Source organism: Entelurus aequoreus, linkage group LG14 (assembly GCF_033978785.1).
Source record: "Entelurus aequoreus isolate RoL-2023_Sb linkage group LG14, RoL_Eaeq_v1.1, whole genome shotgun sequence".
Lineage (NCBI taxonomy): Eukaryota > Metazoa > Chordata > Actinopteri > Syngnathiformes > Syngnathidae > Entelurus > Entelurus aequoreus.
The window spans coordinates 14,094,420-14,115,338 of record NC_084744.1 but is presented as its reverse complement, the minus strand read 5'-3'; the positions used below and the strand labels follow the sequence as shown (position 1 = coordinate 14,115,338).

At 36.8% G+C, this 20,919-nt stretch overlaps 1 protein-coding gene across 7 annotated transcripts in view; it reads left to right on the top strand.

The window, feature by feature from the left end:
• myo16 (myosin XVI) overlaps window positions 1-20,919 on the top strand; it is a 375,845-nt gene that overhangs the window by 125,229 nt on the left and 229,697 nt on the right. For all 7 annotated transcript variants that reach the window (XM_062069026.1, XM_062069027.1, XM_062069029.1 and 4 more), the window contains 3 exons: window positions 8,258-8,366; window positions 14,621-14,745; window positions 17,443-17,568. In XM_062069026.1, coding sequence (XP_061925010.1) covers window positions 8,258-8,366; window positions 14,621-14,745; window positions 17,443-17,568 — 360 coding nt within the window. The remainder of the gene's footprint in view (window positions 1-8,257; window positions 8,367-14,620; window positions 14,746-17,442; window positions 17,569-20,919) is intronic.

Genomic DNA, 20,919 nt, shown 5'->3' with positions numbered 1-20,919 from the left:
GTCCCTAATCTTGTGTCCTGTTCGTGTCAACAATTGTTGTCAGGGTTCAATCCTGTCAAAGTGTGTGTGAGTGTGTATACACTGCATCTAACTGTCAAGTGATGGCTTCATTCATGCTGCCAGGCCCCGCCATTGATAACTTCCACTTGGGCATGGAGGTGAATTGAGTGGACTTGCTTTACAGCCCACTAAGCCACACAAACACTGACAGACACACAAAAAAAGAGATGCACAGTCAGCTTTATGAGGAGGGTGGTTGGTGTTTGTGGGAAGGCCAGCGTAAATCTGAAGGCAAGTAGATGCAGCACTTGAAACTAGGGATGGACATCTGAACATTTGAATCGATACGGTACCAATTCTTGGTACCTTGGAATCGATACCGGTACTCAACGATACCAATTTTCGGTACTTTTGTGTGCGTTCATGTGGAAAGGGTTCATATTATGATTTGTTTTTTACATTTAAACACTTCCTTGTGGTCTACATCTGGGGTCCCTAACCTTCTTTGCACCAGGGACCGGTTTATTGTAGGCATTATTTTCACGGACCGGCACTCCACGTGTGGCGGATAAATACACACCTCACCATGATGCTGAATTAATGGGAGCTCTGGGCTTGTTTCTTTGCGATGAGACGGTCCCCAGCAAGTAGGGTTGGGTATCGTTTGAATTCGAACAATTCCGATTCCGGTTCTTTGTTTCGATTCCGATTCCTGACGATCCTCGGCTCCGATTCTTTTAAGAGGCAGGGTCAAAAAAAAGTTTAGGATATTTTAAATGAGCTAGCTAACCTACAGTCTTTCTGAATGAAATAGTCTGACATTCTCCATCAATTTTAATTCTATTAACTTTTTATGAACTTTACTATAAATTCCTCACAGGGCTGTTTTCAACTAGAATATAAATATCAAATCTATGAACTTGAATATAAATATTATAAATTATGAATACATTTTCCCAGGGGTACACTTTCCTCAAGAGAGCTTTATTTTTGAAAACCTCATGAAAACACATTTACACATAAGTGTATGATGCTGCAGGAAACCTCATGAAAACACCTTTACACACACAAGTGTATGATGCTGCAGGAAACCTCATGAAAACACCTTTACACACACAAGTGTATGATGCTGCAGGTACTTAAAAATGTTACCGTGCTCCCACTGATGGGCTAACCTGCTGCAGAAAAGCAAATAAACAATAAGAAACAACTTGCAAAACCCAGTCCAGATTAGCAGCAGGTGCAGTATAAAATCAGAGACAGTTCTTGTTTAGGAAAATGACCATATCCGCCTTCTCAGGCAGGATGCGTGAGCGTTCTGGACAGATAGTGTCTCCTACTGTGGAAAATACACGTTCGCTGGGTGTGGAAGAAGCTTGAACGCATAAATAGGAGAAAGCGCGATCTGACAGCAAAGGATAAGTCTTTTGTTGGTTCCACCGGACCACCACCATGCAGCAGGGTCGTCAGACATAAGTATCGGTGGAACGTCCTGGTACATCTGCAGCTCTCTCTCCACTCGTTTCTTGATGGACATGGAGCTCTGTTATTTCGCGGTTATTTCTTTTTTTTTTTTGTAAAGTAAAGCCACACTTTCAACCGCCGACGCCCGCTATCCATGCTTGAGCTTGACCGACTCGCTCGGCTATGCTAACACTTCCGGCGGTGGGCGCTTCTTCGTTGGTGCTCAGCGGCTTCTTCTTCCGGTTCGGCGGACATTTTTTTTTTTTTTTTTCCGGTCGGCGGACTGGGTATCGAAAATAGGAATCGAAATTTAAACTTTTGAACGATACCGGGAGAATCGGAAAGTTAGTCCCGGTTCCAATCTATACTCTATACTCGATACCCTACCAGCAAGTTTACTGTATACCACCGACCTGGTCGGGGATTGCTGGTAAAAATTAGCCTTTGCTACATATATACACGGTATTTACCCATTTTTTAAAAGCATATATTTTATTTGTGTGTGTGTGTGTGTATATATATATATATATATATATATATATATATATATATATATATATATATATATATATATACCCATTTTTTAAAAGCATATATTTGTTTATTTTAAATCTGTCCTGTCCAGCTACTCAAGCAAATCATACCTTTGATGTAGATGGCCATATCTGCTGTACAGATGTACTTAAGAAAAGAGAAGTGTTGGACACTTCTCTTGTTGCCTTATTTGTATTTGACTTTATTAAAAGTTTGTGTCGAATTTTTTTAAACAAAACCAGTTTTCTTTTAAGTAATACAATTTTTTATCAGATTTGTGTGTCTTGTTTTATGGAGGAATGTAGTTAATCATATAAGTGACACCCAATGTTAATTCAAAAAGTATTTGAATAGTGTGGTTCCCAAAGATTCACAGCCCTAGTATGTATACTGTAGTCCTAACACCTTGGTGCAGGTATGCATCCTATTAGTGTCTTTCTGGTCCTTTTATTAGCACCTACACCAGGGGTCACCAACCTTTTTGAAAGCAAGAGCTACTTCTTGGGTAGTGATTAATGCGAAGGGCTACCAGTTTGATGCACACTTAAATAAATTGCCAGAAATAGCCAATTTGCTCAATTAACCTTTAACTCTATGTTATTATTAATAATTAATGATATTTACACTTAATTGAACGGTTTAAAAGAGGAGAAAACATGAAAAAAATGACAATTCAATTTTGAAACATAGTTTATCTTCAATTTCGACTCTTTAAAATTCAAAATTCAACCGAAAAAAAGAAGAGAAAAACTTAAAAGAATTTATGGAACATCATTAGTAATTTTTCCTGATTAAGATTAATTTTAGAATTTTGATGACATGTTTTAAAGAGGTTAAAATCCAATCTACACTTTGTTAGAATATATAACAAATTGGACCAAGGTATATTTCTAACAAAGACAAATCATTATTTCTTCTAGATTTTCCAGAACAAAAATTTTAAAAGAAATTCAAAAGACTTTGAAATAAGATTTAAATTTGATTCCACAGATTTTCTAGATTTGCCAGAATAATTTTTTTGAATATTAATCATAATAAGTTTGAAGAAATATTTCACAAATATTCTTTGTCGAAAAAACCGAAGCTAAAATGAAGAATTAATTTAAAATGTATTTATTATTCTTTACAATAAAAATAAAAAATTTACTTGAACATTGAATTAAATTGTCAGGAAAGAAGAGGAAGGAACTTAAAAGGTAAAAAGGTATATGTGTTTAAAAATCCTAAAATCATTTTTAAGGTTGTATTTTTTCTCTAAAATTGTCTTTCTGAAAGTTATAAGGAGCAAAGTAAAAAAAAAAAAAAGGAATTTATTTAAACAAGTGAAGACCAAGTCTTGAAAATATTTTCTTGGATTTTCAAATTCTATTTGAGTTTTGTCTCTCTTAGAATTAAAAATGTCGGGCAAAGTGAGACCAGCTTGCTAGTAAATAAATACAATTTAAAAAATAGAGGCAGCTCACTGGTAAGTGCTGCTATTTGAGCTATTTTTAGAACAGCCCGGCGGGCTACTCATCTGGTCACCACGCTGGTCGCGGGCACCACGTTGGTGACCCCTGACCTACACTAACGGCAAGCCACCAGATGAGATCAGATGGTTGCGGGTTGACACCTCTATACTCCCTTTATCAGCCAGAAAACAGTGGGAAATCTGTGAGAGTTAAAAATAATGATTTGTTACGAAACAAATCCCAGATGCATGAATCAATTTCTGCAGCTTTCCCGAACCCTTTAACTCCTTGGACAAGCTCATAAATCTCTTTGCTTCTCAACTGGCTCGTTAGAATTCTATTAGTTGCCTATATCCAATAAGGGCCCCCACTTAGGGACCACCACTGGTCCCTGCTATCAGACCTGGTCTACTGATGAACATTATTAGCTCAGCTGGTCTTTTTATGGCGCAGTCAAAGAAACGATTCATTGGCCAGTGCTTTACATTGCTTTTACTGCCCTAAACGTGAGCACAGCACAAGCTAAGCGAGAACGTTTTTCAACGTAGTTGAACAACTAATGATTGCGACGTAGTCTGTCCAAAGAGGAGCCATCGATCATAACAACATTTGTGGGCCATTAATGGCGCCTGTGGCGAAAGTGGAAGCCTGCACGCCGTCTCGCACTGTAACGGAGGACCGCTCATGGGGTCCTTGTCGATTAAACACACATTCATCTTGTCACCAGCTTGAACCTAAGGTTAACTCCTCATCTTTTTTTTTAATGAGATCTTTAATTCAGTGCAGCTCCTGCTAGTGTCTCGAATGTATACACATGGGAAAGGAAAATACAGTTGTTGACCATTAGGAAATAATAGAAATGATCTGTTCCAGCTGTTCTCTCCCTATGCAGACCACGCGCCGTGATCTATTTTGCATGAAGAAGCGCATGTAAAATGTCAATGAATGCCAAGGCACTTTATATAAAATTTTAACACAAACGTATTCCTGCACCGTGACTAATAAAGAATACAATGGCATATTTACTACATGAGCCCACTAGCTTGTTTTTGTCAAGACTTGGTCCTTGGCAGGCACGTGCACACATAGGGCCCTATGGGTGCCTGAGCCCCTGCCCTTTTTTGCCTCGTCTTAAAAAGTGCCCTCTGCCTGTGTGTGTGTGTGTTTTTTTTCTTTTCTTTAAACAACATTAATAAATTCCTGTCAGGGATGTAAAAAAAACAAACAAAAAAAACAGCAGTACAAAAAGTCCACGTTTTCTTGTACCGTATTTCCTTGAATAGCCGCAGGGGCGTTAATTAATTTAAAACCTCCTGTCACTCCTGCGTTTACCGGAAACCGGCGGGATGGCCGTGCATGCGGTAATTATTTTAAAACCTCTTCTCACTCCGGCGTTTACCAAAAGAATCCATAAAATTTAGGCGTGCGCTTTGAGTGTGATGTAAGCATACCATCCTGAAAAGCACATTTAATTAAAAAAACGTTATTATGGTCTTACCTGTACTTATAAATGGAGTCCATTTGCAGCTCCTTCTGACCAAAAGCATCGATAACTTGTTTATAGAAGTCTTCATTATTTTCTTTTTTCCGTTTTAAAAGTCTCTCTGTCTCGATGGAGATATTCCTTTAATTATTACCTCCTGCTTCCATTGAAAGTCCAGTTTAGAAAACTGTTTTATTTTAGATACCGGTATGTAATCCTCCTTGTTAAAAAAAAAAATCTCTTGCTGCGTGTGTTCACTTCTTCTGCAGTACCGGAAGTCACAAGAAGGATCACTAGCGCGGCAGCGCCCTCTACCACCAGGAGGCGGGAGTCATTTAATGACTTATACAGTATTTGACACACGCAGCTACGGTATATTAATAAAACATAGCTGCTTACTGTTCTCTTTAGCATACTGTACCGGTATTCAATAGCTTGGACCTTAAATCCTACTGAATAGCTCTTTATCTTTTTTCCTTTGTGCGATTGCAAACTACTGAAATCAGCTTCCTCCATTTTGAAAATGAGGACAGATGCGTCACTCGTGACGTAACGAATTTGACCCGGTGGAAGTTCTAGCCATATGCTAAATATTTTGCGAAACGAGTTTGACCCGGTGAAAATTATAGACATGCGATAATAAAATTAATATTTTGCAAAACGAATTTGATCCGGCTTCAATAATAAACCGGCGATAAGGCTAAGCATGCGTTAATTATTTTGAGAAACGAGTTTGACCCGGCAGTAATTCTAGACGTGCGAATACTATATTCCCTGCGCCAATTCAAGGAAATACGGTAATACCGGGTTGTTTGAGCCTGCCGCTTCCTTTAAACGTTTAGCCCCTCCTCGATCTGCGGGCTTCAGCCAGGGTTACTCAGACGTGACAGTGGAGCAACTTGAACCTGTGAGTTATGGTCTAGTCGCCGTCCACTTATTCAGCATCTAATATGGGTAATATTTCAGAAAAACGCTGTATTATTCTATTATTCAATGTGTCAGCTTCTGTTTTTGCCGGACGTCGGAGCACGGCGCATCAATTGAGCACGGCACATCAAGTCCGCACAGAGCAGAGCGGATCGTGCGGGACAGGAAGTAATGTACAAAATAAAACACCGGGTTAATTTTCAAAATAAAATGCACGTTTACGGCGGATCACATTTCTCTCACAGTAGAGTTTTAGATATAAGGTTATTGTGACTTTGCTATTACTGTGTGGGTTAACAAAATAATAATGATAATAATAACAATAATAATAACAAGAACAATGATAATGATAATAATAATAATTATTATTATTATTATTAATAATAATAATAATTTCAGTATTCTGGGGATATATGTATTTAAACTTGATTCATGTTGATTATGCCTGCAGCCCAAAGCCAAAAAAAGAAAGGATACAGCCCTCTACTGGCCCCTGGTCCATATTTTTGGCCCTGTATTGCGTTTCAGTTGTTTAGTCTGAGCATTAATTGAGAAAGACCATAAGTTACAACTTGATGGTGTTTTCATCAAGTTAAGGGAAGAAGGACAGATTTTCACATTGAAGTTTTTTCCATTTGGGTATTTATTTTTGTATTTTTTTTTTCAAAGTTCATGTTGCACTGTTCAATGTTCAATATTAAAGTGCTTATCTTTAACAAAAAAATAGCCTAATAATAAACCAGTGTTTTGTTGCTTTTCATGTCTTCCAAGCCTATGATAATGTAAATTAACTCATTATGACCATAATTTGTTGACACAAAAGAAATGGCAATCACTTTTACCTACAAAGGACACACAGCTAAGTAGTTAGCTTCCTATTAGCAAATTTAATTTTACATTAATTTCCATATTGTGTAAAGGACCAAAAAAAAATTCCTGCCCTTTTCTGACTTTGAGCCCCTGCCCCTCTATAATCATGTGCACGTCCTTGGGGTTTGTTTTTCTGGAAGGCAACGGAAAGTTGGCGCGGGCAAGACGTGAATGTGAGTACATGATTTTATTTAACACTATCAAAAAAGAACAAACGAAAGGCGCGCACAATGGCTAATGAAAACAAAAGACTTGCACAAAGGCAAAAAGACTATGAACATGAAACAAAAACTTACTTGGCAAGGAACTGTGAACATGGCATGAAGAAGAGTGATGATAAAGTGTGATGTCGCCGGGCCGACTAACTGAAAACAATGGGCTTAAATAATACAGACATGATTGACAACAGGTGTGTGAGACCGAACGTGAAAACAGGTGCAACTAATCGGTCGTCATGGTGACAAAACAAGAGTGCACAAATAGTCCAAAAACAAAACCGAACATAACTAAAACAAAACATGATCACACAGACATGACAGTTTTTAACTACGTTTTACTTTTGTTGCTGTATGTAGTGAAGTGAATTACATTTATATAGCGCTTTTTCTCAAGTGACTCAAAGCGCTTTACATTGTGAAACCCAATATCTAAGTTACATTTAAACCAGTGTGGGTGGCACTGGGAGCAGGTGGGTAAAGTGTCTTGCCCAAGGACACAACGGCAGTGACTAGGATGGCGGAAGCGGGGATCGAACCTGCAACCCTCAAGTTGCTGGCACGGCCGCTCTACCAACCGAGCTATACCGTCCCATGTAAGAACATAACTTTCCTCCAGAAGGTTTTATCTTTGTCCATGTGATGTCAGATGAAACAAAAATTGAGCTGTTTGGCCACAATACCCAGCAATATGTTTGGAGGAGAAAAGGTGAGGCCTTTAATCCCAGGAACACCAATTTCTACCGTCAAGCATGGTGGTGGTAGTATTATGCTCTGGGCCTGTTTTGCTGCCAATGCAACTGGTGCTTTACAAAGAGTAAATGGGAGTCCATGTCAGAAAACCCAAAAATTTAGCTTAACTGCACCAATTGTGTCAAGAAGAGTGGTCAAAAATTCAACCAGAAGCTTGTGGATGGCTACCAAAAGCGCCTTATTGCAGTGAAACTTGCCAAGGGACATGTAACCAAATATTAACATTGCTGTATGTATACTTTTGACCCAGCAGATTTGGTCATATTTTCAGTAGACCCATAATAAATTCGTAAAAGAACCAAACTTCATGAATGTTTTTTGTGACCAACAAGTATGTGCTCCAATCACTTTATCACAAAAAAATAAGTGTTGTAAAAATTATTGGAAACTCAAGACAACCATGACATTATGGCTTTTGACCACGACTGTATATCTCATGTTTGTCAAATTGTACGGTAGTGGGATTTTACTGCCCACTTTTTAATTAGGTTTTACCTGTAAAATGTCACAAAACGTTCTCTGTCGTCTCTTATTCAGTTTTCATTTCTCTTTTCTTGAAGGCCGGGGTTGATGTGCTCCTGCAGGACGTCGACGGGCACATTCCTTCGGACTACGCCTCAGAGGGAACCGAGAGCAGTTATATTCTCCGAAAACACCTGGAGGAAAATGGTAAAGCCCGCTGGCTGCCACCCTTTCTGCCATCAGTCCTCCTCTGTGGGTTAAAGGGGAACTGCACTTGTTTGGGAATTTTGCCTATCATTCACAATCATTGTGATGTTACTTTATTTGTATTATGTATTCAAAATATTAAATAAATGCGATCAAAAGTCCGCTTACAATGAAGCCTATAGTAGCCATGCAATTCCGCCTACAGGGCCCTTAGAAACATCCAAACACCTCCCTTGGGGTTTTATATACATGATGTAAGTATATATGTAATGTAGTAGAAGGGCACATTTATAATAGCATTTAATATTTACGTATTTTGATCATTTGGAGCATACGCGGGGTATTATTTTCAAAAACGCATCACATTTGCTTTTTTTTTTTCTTCATCACTGATAATTACTCACTGCAGAGTTCATGAGAGCCAAAAAACATAGTAAAACATAACTTACTGTACAATGTCTGCTGTCATTAGGATGCCGACTCCTGGGATGGTCATATATTCCCATTTAGGTAAAGAATGTTTTCATAATTCTCACGAAGAAACTGGGTGGGCCGTGGGGGGAACCAAGCGTCTTTTCGTGTTATTCTGGCCGTTTTCGGGTCCTAAATGGCATTCAAAGTGTACCAACTTGTCGGAATACCTACAGTACAGGCCAGAAGTTTGGACACACCTTTTCATTCAATGCGTTTTCTTTATTTTCTTGACTATTTACATTGTAGATTGTCACTGAAGACATCAAAACTATGAATGAACACATGTGGAGTTATGTACTTAACAAAAAAAAGGTGAAATAACTGAAAACCTGCTTTGTATTCGAGTTTCTTCAAAATAGCCACCCTTTGCTCGGATTACGTTTTCGCACACTATTGGCATTCTCTAGATGAGCTTCATGATGTAGTCACACATTTACCATTTACCATCTTCTGTGCAGATGAGATGCATGATTTATGATGTATAATACACTTCCAGGGAGAAAGGAAGCGAGGAAGCAGCAGACCACTGGGTGATGTAAACATAGGTACACACGGAAGTGATCACGGCGCCGCTATAAATAGTTTGTCTGCGTTAGCACTTTTAATAACAATATCACTAATACTTGGTTAATATTCAAGTCATGTTTTGTTTTTTTAGCTGATTTTTGGATAGTTATTTATTGGATTTCATGGGTGAAATAGTGGAGCTCCCATTGGCTCAGCTGTAAACAAACTTTTATTTACGTGTATTTAATATTTAGAATGCATTAAAAAAAAAAAAATCCATCCGTCATGTCATTCCTAATGATTGTGAACGAAATTCCACAAAAAAAGTGCAGTTCCCCTTTAACGTTGAACAGCTTGTAACACTCTATGCCTCTGGGCAAAAATCTGGTTTGTGACATGTAAAATAGTAATCCCCCTACATGCAGGCCATACATGAAGCTGCAGACCCTTAAGAGTTGTGAAGAGCGTGAAAGATAAAAGCACACACACACACACACACACACACTCTTGTATTTGTTACCTTCTTGAGACCTCCGAATAAGGCCTACCTCTTTAGGACCACCCTTTCTTGATTTATAAAGATTTGTATTTACAACTTTAATAATATATACATACTATGGAAATATTTAAAAAACTTGATAGTAGTAAAAAATGAGTTGGAATTTCACAAGAAAAAAGGCCACAATTTCACAAGAAAACTTAGAATTTTGGCAGTTTTATAATAAGTCGCAAGTCAACATTTTACAAGAAAAACTGAACATTTGTGCAATATCATGATAAAAATCGGAATTTTGTTCAATAACAGTCACAATTTTACAAGAAAATGCTTTACATTTTGGCAAGTCAGAATCAGAATCAGAATAGTTTTATTGCCATTGTTTGAGAACGGGTTCACAAACTAGGAATTTTTCTTGGTGCAAACGTGCAACATAAAACACATATAACACATATTTGGTAATAAAAAGAGCTGTGACTGAGCTATCAGATAGACTTAGAAGGGATTCAAGGAATTCAAGGAGCTGCTGTTAGGAGTTATTGTTCATTTGCCTGATGGCCGAGGGGAAAAAACTGTTCAGGTGGCGGGAGGTGTGGGTCTGGATGGAGCGTAGTCTCCTGCCTGAGGGGAGAGGGGAGAATAGTGTGTGTCCAGGGTGAGAAGAGTCAGCTGTGATCCGACCCACAATGAAAAGAGTCATACTTTTATTTGACAAAAGTCACAATTTTATAAGAACATTTCAAAATGTTGGCAATATTATAATAATAATCGGAATTTCAATTGGCAAAATTATAACAAAAGTCATAATTTTACTCAAAAAATGTCACTATTTTACAAGAACATCAAAAAATTGGCAATAGTGTGATAAAAGTCAGAATTGTATATGACAAATGTTGCCATTTTGCATTAAAAAGTAATAATTTTACATAAAGTACTTTTACATAAAAAAGTAATAATTTTACGAGAAAATATTGCAATATTACAGAAACAGAAAGGATATGAGAAATTGTTCCCAATTTTATAAGAAAAAAGTCGACACATTGTGAGAAAAAGACTGCTTTTATTTAAATTTTAATAATTTTTTGTGGGTAATTGGTTTTTTTTCTTCATTATTTACTTCAAGTTATTGCAGTATGCATATTTATACATAACGTAATTTCCGGACTATAAGCCGCACCTGACTATAAGTCGCACCAGCTAAATTTAGGGGAAAATACAGATTGCTCCATATATAAGCCGCACCCGACTATAAGCCGCAGGGTTTTGATGTGTAATTACCGTAGTATATAGGGGTTCCTGCTACCACGGAGGGGATTGTTGGGACAGAGATGACTGTTTGGGAACGCAAAGCGTCCCATTTATTAACAATAAATCTTTCAATCATTCAATCAAACTTTCACATCTTTGACATGGCGAACAGCATTCGTGCAGAGTACAAATAATACAACGGTGCAAAGTAATACAAAGTGCTCGCCTGTACGTTATCAAAATAACCAGCCTACCGGTATATGAAAAGTCAGTCTGTAATCATTGTGTCATCGTCTTCCTCCTGCGTACTAAAACCACCGAAATCCTCTTCGTCGGTGTCGGAGAAGAACAGGCCGTAAATAAGCCGCACCGTTGTATAAGCCGCAGGGACCAGAACGAGGGGAAAAAGTAGCGGCTTATAGTCCGGAAATTACGGTATATATACGTATACATATTTATGTTATATTTTTTATTAATTTTGGCCAAAGGGGGTGCATTTAAATTTCTTACACACACTTGTTATTACATATGTTGGCCACAGAGGGAGCACGTCAAACTTTTTTACACACTTGTTATTTCATATGTTGACCAGAGGGGGAGCACTTTTAAAACCGACACACAGTCAATTTGAAAAATCCTTCCTTTTTGGGACCACCCTAATTTTGATAGATTTCACCACCAGGGTTGCTAATGAGACATTCTCTATTAGATGCAATGGTTTTGCGTATTGGGACCATGATTCCGGTCCTAACTTGTTCATATGGAAGGTACTTTTCCTGTCTCAAGAAGGGTAGAAAGACAAGAACACACACACACACACACACACACACACACACACACACACACACACACACACACACACACACACACACACACACAGCGTCTCTTTCTGTATTTAATTTATGGCTACTTCACTCTGCTTTTGTTGGGCCCTGGCGTGATCAAACCCTTTCTTAAACAACCTCCCCCTTCCACTACTACAATCATGGCGTTCTGGGCCTCTGTTGCTATGGAAACATTGCCTCACTCCCTTGATCCACATCAAGTTTGTGGGGGCAATGAACGGGCATGTACATCTACTAACCCAGTAACATACATTAGACGAGTTCACACTGTATTTATTAGTAAGTCTAAATACATTAATACATATACACAATATTCCCTGTGCATATTTAACGTCAAAATAGTGCCTATCCCAGGAGGTGCAGCAGCTTAAGAAAACTTTAAAAGGGTAATGTATTATTTAAATTAAGTCACATTTTTTTATTTTAATGTTCGAGATATATGCTCATTTTAGTGGACGCAGCCTTATAACAGAACACAAAAATAAAAAATAGAAAACATTTCATATTTACAGATGTATTAGACAACTCTCCTAAAAATACAATTATATTTTTTTAAAAAAGCCTATACACGAATGTGTATTACTATTTAATTTAATTTTCAGAATGGCCTTCCCAAAGTCCTGACTTAAACGTGTGGACAATGCTGAAGAAACAAGTCCATGTAAAAAAAAAAAACCAATACATTTAGCTGAACTGCACCAATTTTGTCAAGAGGAGTGGTCAAAAATTCAACCAGAAGCTTGTGGATGGCTACCAAAAGTGCCTTATTGCAGTGAATCTTGCCAAGGGACATGTAACCAAATATGAACATTGCTGTATGTATACTTTTGACCCAGCAGATTTGGTCACATTTTCAGGAGACCAATAATAAATTCATAAAAACTTCAAATAAAAAATGGAACCAACATATAAATAAATAACAAATACCATGCCAAAAATGTTAAAATTATTCGATACATCAAAACTTAAATAAAAGTTTGCTGTAGTGACTTAATAAAATATTATTGTACTTGTGCATATTATTTATATTATTAGTTTAAATTAGTATTATTGTTGTTGTTAATAAAACATTTTTATGACTTAACTTGTAAATGAATATGTTTTTACTATCATAGCATAAGGATTGTAATATATACAGTAGACCAGGGGTCACCAACCTTTTTGAAACCAAGAGCTACTTCTTGGGTACTGATTAATGCGAAGGGCTACCAGTTTGATACACACTTAAATAAATTGCCAGAAATAGCCAATTTGCTCAATTTACCTTTAACTCTATGTTATTATTAATAATTAATGATATTTAGACTTAATTCAACGGTTTAAAAGAGGAGAAAACAGGAAAAAAATGACAATTACATTTTGAAACATAGTTTATCTTCAATTTCGACTCTTTAAAATTCAAAATTCAACCGAAAAAACGAAGAGAGAAACTAGCTAATTTGAATATTTTTGAAAAAATTAAAAAAATTATTTATGGAACATCATTAGTAATTTTTCCTGATTAAGATTAATTTTAGAATTTTGATGACATGTTTTAAATAGGTTAAAATCCAATCTGCACCTTGTTAGAATATATAACAAATTGGACCAAGCTATATTTCTAACAAAGACAAATAATTATTTCTTCTTGATTTTACAGAACAAAAATTTCAAAAGAAATTCAAAAGACTTAGAAATAAGATTTAAATTTGATTCTACAGATTTTCTAGATTTGCCAGAATATTTTTTTTTAATTTTAATCATAAGTTTGAAGAAATATTTCACAAATATTCTTCATCGAAAAAACAGAAGCTAAAATTAAGAATTAAATTAAAATGTATTTATTATTCTTTACAATAAAAAAAAAACATTTACTTGAACATTGATTTAAATTGTCAGGAAAGAAGAGGAAGGAATTTAAAAGGTAAAAAGGTATATGTGTTTAAAAATCCTAAAATCATTTTTAAGGTTGTATTTTTTCTCTAAAATTGTCTTTCTGAAAGTTATAAGAAGCAAAGTAAAAAAAATAATGTATTTATTTAAACAAGTGAAGACCAAGTCTTTAAAATATTTTCTTGGATTTTCAAATTCTATTTGAGTTTTGTCTCTCTTAGAATTAAAAATGTCGGGCAAAGCGAGACCAGCTTGCTAGTAAATAAATACAATTTAAAAAATAGAGGCAGCTCACTGGTAAGTGCTGCTATTTGAGCTATTTTTAGAATAGGCCAGCGGGCTACTCATCTGGTCCTTACGGGCTACCTGGTGCCCGCGGGCACCGCGTTGGTGACCCCTGCAGTAGACAATATAGTGTTAAATAAAACAACCTTATCATTATGAGATTATTATAATTAACAGTAGTAAAAAAAAAGGAAATAAAACGGTTTTAAGTTTGAATGAAATAAATGTATTAGAAATTGTAATTATTATTGTCGTTGTTTTCCTTTAAGAACCTGTCCTAAAATTAAAAAAAAATGGGCTGATATGTCAACAAACAAACATATTTATCATCTGTACCGCCCATTTGTCAGCTCTCCTAAAGCTAAGAGCAAATATAGATTGACCGATCGACTGCTAATACAAACGGCCTCTATCAGCTCAGTCTTATTTGTGAGATTATGAAGTTATGTTTGCTTGTGTGTTACTAACAAGTGCTCAGATTTGTCCCATTTGTAAACCAACAAGAATTCCACCATGTTTTTTGCCAGGTGTGCATGTGTCATCTATCCACACCGTGAGGTCGCAGAGATCCAATATCATGTTGTCTGATGTGAAGCAGCTTGTAGCCGCGGGGGCCGATCTCAATCAGCCCAATGACGACGGAGTCACCTTGGTAATTCTCCTTGTGTCCTAACTAGGGTTGTACGGTATAGTATAGTACCGCGATACTAATGAATCATATTACGTACTATACCGACTCTAAAAAGTACCGGTCCCCCACCCGCCGTCGTCGTCACGTCGTGTCATGCAGACTCTGCAGTGCACACACATGGAGTACTTACAAGCAGACACAGTGTGGAGACAGAAAAGGGAGAACGGACACATTTTGGCTTAATAACTAAAGATAAAGGTAAAGGTATAACACTGAAACGCCTCTTTAGACATGCTAATGTCTGTCCGCTGTCAGCAGTGTTGTAAGTACATCAAAATCACTAATCCTTTTCTCCATGGAGAAATATCAAGTATATTTATTTCAAATATCACCCTTTTAGGACGATTGTTACCTATACATACCAGGAAGACAATCCTCTTAACTTTGAACACACGACACACAGGTGCATGAAGGGCATACTTAGTCAACAGCCATGCATGTCACACTAAGGGTGGCCGTATGAACAACGCCAACACTGTCATAAACATGTGCCATATAGTGAAACCGCACTAAACAACAACGACAAACACATTTTGGGAGAATATTTGCACCGCAACACAACATAAACACAACACTGTCGTTGTGGCTTGTGCAGCCCTTTGAGACACTCGTGATTTAGGGCTATTTAAGTAAACTTTGATTGATTGATTGATTCATTGAGAACAAATTCCCAGAATTCCCTGCAGCACCAACTCTTCCAGGACGCTGCAATATTTATTTATTTATTTCTTTTATTTTAATTTTTTTGTCCTGTCCAGCTTCTCAGGCAAATCATATATTTGATGTAGATGCCCATATCGGCTGTTCAGATTTACTTTACAAAAGAGAAGTGTAGGATACTTCTCTTGTTGCCTTATTTGTATTTGACTTTATTAAATGCGGGACGCTACAATATAAACAAACGCCATTGGTGGATCTACACCAGGGGTGTCCAAACTTTTTCCACTGAGGGCCGCACACGGAAAAATTTAAGCATGCGGGGGCCATTTTGAGATTTTTAATTTTCAAACCATAACAAAATATATGGATTTTTTTTTTTTACCTTTAGGGCTCCCGGGGACCATAAAGGGTCTCAGTCATTAAAACGTTTAAAAATAAGTCAAATTATTATTATTATTTTTTATTTAGCGCTTACAGTAAATCTCTATATCAACTTCAGGTTGATAAAAAGTAAAAAAAAAAAAAGGTTTTATGCCTTTTCTGTCAAAGACAACTTTGTTTTTTATAGCAAAACTGGAAATATGCAGTATTTAGTAATTAGAGCTCAGAAAGATCAATAATGCAGGACACCATTGATTTCAATTCTTTAATATTTTTGAGAAATCAGTGAAAATATTAATAAAATCCCACTAAATATATTTGGGATCCAAAAGGTCCCCCACTCATAAAGTGATACATTTGTATTCGTTTTTTTTTTTTTTACTTTCAACACTTAAGTTACGAGATCAACTTCAGATATATCTGTCGATTTTACGTATAAACTATTATTTTGTTTGTTTTTATGCTCTTTTGTCAAAGAAAACTTTGATGTTTTTATATGGCGACCACACAATATATGCAATATTTTTTCCACATAAAACTTTTTAAAGTGAAATTTTTTAAGTAATTGGACCCATGAATAGGTCAATAATTCATTATAACATAGATTTTTTTGTCTTTTTTTTTTTGGAGCAATGGCAAAAAAAATAAAAAATAAAGAAAGACAAAAGAATAAAAAACAGCCTGCATGGCAGCTTTGTGTCAACATTGCAACTTTTTCTCGTTAGATTTCACCTCATTCCACTTTTTTAAATGTTTTTTTTAATTTTTGCAATACTATCAATTTTGCAATTTTTGCAGAATGTGTGGCGGGCCGGTAAACAATTAGCTGCGGGCCGCAAATGGCCCCCGGGCCGCACTTTGGACACCCTTGATCTACACCAAACATCCACTGTAATAATACCAAGTACAGGAGCGTATCTAGTCGATACCACGATTATTACATTGATATTTTTTAGCATCACAATATCTTCTTTCGTTTTTTTGGGAATTTATATTATGTTTATAAACTCAGGAAATATGTCCCTGGACACATGAGGACTTTGAATATGACCAATGTATGATCCTGTAACTACTTGGTATCGGATTGATACCCAAATTTGTGGTATCATCCAAAACTAATGTAAAGTATCAAAGAAAAGAAGAATAAGTTACATTTTAACAGAAGTGCAGATAGAACATGTTAAAAGAGAAAATAAGCAGATATTAACAGTAAATGAACAAGTAGATTAATAATTCATTTTCTACCACTTGTCCTTAATAATTTTGACAAAATAATAGAATGATAAATGACACAATATGTTACTGCATATGTCAGCAGACTAAATTAGGAGCCTTTGTTTGTTTACTTACTACTAAAAGACAAGTTGTGTTGTATGTTCACTAATTTATTGAAGGACAAACTTGCAATAATAAACATATGTTTAATGTACCCTAAGATTTTTTTGTTCAAATAAAGCAGATAATGACATTTTTTATGGTCCCCTTTATTTCGAAAAGTACCGAAAAGTACCGAAAAACATTTTGCTACCGTTAGCAAAATATTGGTATCGGAACAACACTAGTCCTAACTACTTTTCAGTGAAATTGACCTAACTTACAGTGTCTGTCTTTTCCAAGCTTCACATAGCATGTGCTAGCGGCTATCGGGACGTGGTGGCCGTGCTGTTGGACAACGGGGCCGACCCTCATCCTGTGGCCAACAACTTTTGGAGCCCTCTTCACTTGGCTGCTAAATATGGACAGGTAAAAAAAAAAAAAAAAAAAAAAAAGCTTCAACCATCTCCATTGATCCAATGTCATTGGCATAATGAGGGAATTATTGATGTATCCTTGCTGTGAGGAAGTGGCTTGCAGTCACTCTGCCCGCTTTCTGATAAACTGCTCCTTACTGATCCAATATTGATCGCGGACTGCACAGTGTATGGATTTTGCTGCTGCATTTTAGATTAGCTCTCTAAAAGTCGCAGAGAACATTTTACTGATGACGTGGGGAGGAGAGCTGACAGGGCCGATATAATCTTATCCCACGAAGGAAAAGTACCGGATCTTGCTGTCTCATCGTGATTTTTAATTACATTTCTGGGCTTTAAGCCTGTCTGCTGACAAAGAGAATATATGCATTTTTAGAATCACTCCCGACTTATCTTGCTGCCTGAAAGAGACTTTTTTTTGTCTTTGATATTAAATGTTCTACACAAGAATTGCACTTTTTCTGCGTAAAACATAATGTCATGGCTGTCTTGAGTTTCCAAAAATTTCTACAACTCTTATTTTTTTGTGATAGAGTGATTGGAGCACATACTTGTTGGTCACAAAAAAACATTCATGGAGTTTGGTTCTTTTATGAATTTATTATGGGTCTACTGGAAATGTGACCAAATCTGCTGGGTTAAAAGTCACTGCAATAAGGCACTTTTGGTAGCCACCCACAAGCTTCTTGCAAGCTTTTGGTTGAATTTTTGACCACTCCTTTTGACAAAATTGGTGCAGTTCAGCTAAATTTGTTGGTTTTCTGACATGGACTTGTTTCTTCAGCATTGTCCACATGTTTAAGTCAGGACTTTGGGAAGGCCATTCTAAAACCTTAATTCTAGCCTGATTTAGTCATTCCTTTACCACTTTTGACGTGTGTTTGGGGTCATTGTCCTGTTGGAACACCCAACTGCGCCCAAGACCCAACCTCCGGGCTGATGATTTTAGGTTGTCCTGAAGAATTTGGAGGTAATCCTCCTTTTTCATTGTCCCATTTACTTTCTGTAAAGCACCAGTTCCATTGGCAGCAAAACAGGCCCAGAGCATAATACTACCACCACCATGCTTGACGGTAGGTATGGTGTTCCTGGGATTAAAGGCCTCAGCTTTTCTCCTCCAAACATATTGCTGGGTATTGTGGCCAAACAGCTCAATTTTTGTTTTTAGCGATTTCTCGCTGTAAGCTAATGCTAGCGAGTAAGACGGGATGTTTTGGTCCGATCTTACGAGGTTCACTGTGACGTTTGCTACGCCAACTAATGGCGGGGGATGTTTGTAACTCAAATTGTTGCTTGCAACTTAAAGCATAACAATTAGCCAAAAGACAGCTCTTGTCTCAAAACACTTGGAGCACTCTTAAGTTGAGGTACCACTAATTCCTGCAGAAAACGAAAACTACTGAACTGTAACTTGCTAACCAAAACAGCAGCACCCACCGAGATGTATTCTGGTTTGGAAGAATTCCTATCTTCCTGTAATAATACCCTTTTTGTTCCTGTCAGTTCATCGCTGGGTGTGTCATTTTTTTCAATTTCAGACAAATAGGCACCTTGCCCCAAATAAAGGGGCTCTCATCTCAAAACCTTTTTAAGTTGGGGCACACTTAAGATGAGGTACCACTCTAGTGTCCTCTCTAAATCCTGCAGGAAACAAAAACTGGTGAAAAGTAAAATAAAGTAAGTAAAACAGCAGCACCCACCGAGGCATTTAGGTAGAGGGTCTCAGTGGCCTTGTGGTTAGAGGTAGGTTGTGAGTTCAAACTAGGGCTGTGCATTATGGCCTTTTATTAATACCTCAATATTTTTAGGCCATGTCACGATACACAATATATATCTCGATATTTTGCCTTAGCCTTGAATTAAGTAAAGAGGAGAAATATAACCTTAGAGGAAAAAATTATTTAAAACATTTGTATGCACGTACAACACTTAGAACCTTTAGCATATCAGTATGTGGAATTAAATGATGGAATGGATTAAGTAAAGAAGTTAAACATTGTACTGATATGATCCAGTTTAAGAGGTTGTTCAAAATAATAGTGCTTACAAAGTACAAAGAAGAAGAATTATGAGAAATACTTTCAACCTCATTGAAAGTAAGATATTCTTCATCTCAGTATGTTAATGACTGAATTAATTAATTACATATTACAAAACTGTTGTGTATACTAAATCGCAGATGTTATTTTATTATATAAAAAAGTCAGTAAATGATTATATATATTTGTAAACGCTCTGAAGTGGGAAAGGGGTAGGATTAAATAAGCTTTGCTTCTTCCTGCTCCTTTTCGGACATGATGAAAAGTGAAATGATATGAAATTGTGATGTAATATACTGTAAGTGTGTTCATGTTTGAAATAAACTAAAAAAAAGAAAGCAAGAAAGAAATGAACACTTGATGCATATAATCACAGCAGTATGATGATTCTATGTGTCTACATTAAAACATTCTTGTTTATACTGCATTAATATATGCTCATTTTAAACTTTCATGCAGAGAGGGAAATCCCAACTAAGTCAATTTACCAAAACTGTATTTATTAAGCAGTGGCACAAACATTCATGTCATTTCAAAACAAAAAGTGCAAGATTGTCAGAGACATTTTCCAACAAGCTATTGTGCATGATGTCACTAAGATGACATTTCAAAACACTAAATTAAAGTGCACTTTTTGTACAGAACGCCACTACAATAGTTTAAAACAAATAAAGTGCACTTTTGTGCATGATGTCACACAAGATATTTCAATAACTGTCAAATAAAAATGAGCTGCATAATAGGAAATCAAATAGTGTATGTCCTTCGCTATGTCCTTCTGGTGTTGACTATTTTTTTCATACGGTGTTGATGTGGAAATGGAAGACGCCAGGCTCAATTGGGTCGGTGCTGGTTGCTTCGGCATTTTGTGGGTGTGGCACCGGTCGATATGTTGACATGCGGAGTTTCAAGCACTCTTCATTCTCTAAACGGGTGACTTTTCAAATGATGCTACAAATTAGTAGTGCCGCTACTTTTTGTAGCAACGCTTTTGCCGCATACTAGACATATTACGGTTGTCTGTTCGACATCTTCCCGCTTGAAGCCAAACCACCGCCAGACGATGGACCCCGTGCTGTTTTCCTTGGGAATTAATTATTCTTCCTCCATTTGTTACCAGATTCACACCTTCTCTCTCTCGTATTACCACTCGCACCACTCCGCCTAACGTTATCCATGCCGCTACCTCTCTGCTCGGCGAGGGCGTATATGACGTTGCACGCGCGACAGTATGTGACGTATGTAACAAGGTGTGCTTGTTTTCTCTCTCTGTGAGAAGGAGAGACAAGAAAGAGTGAGAAGAG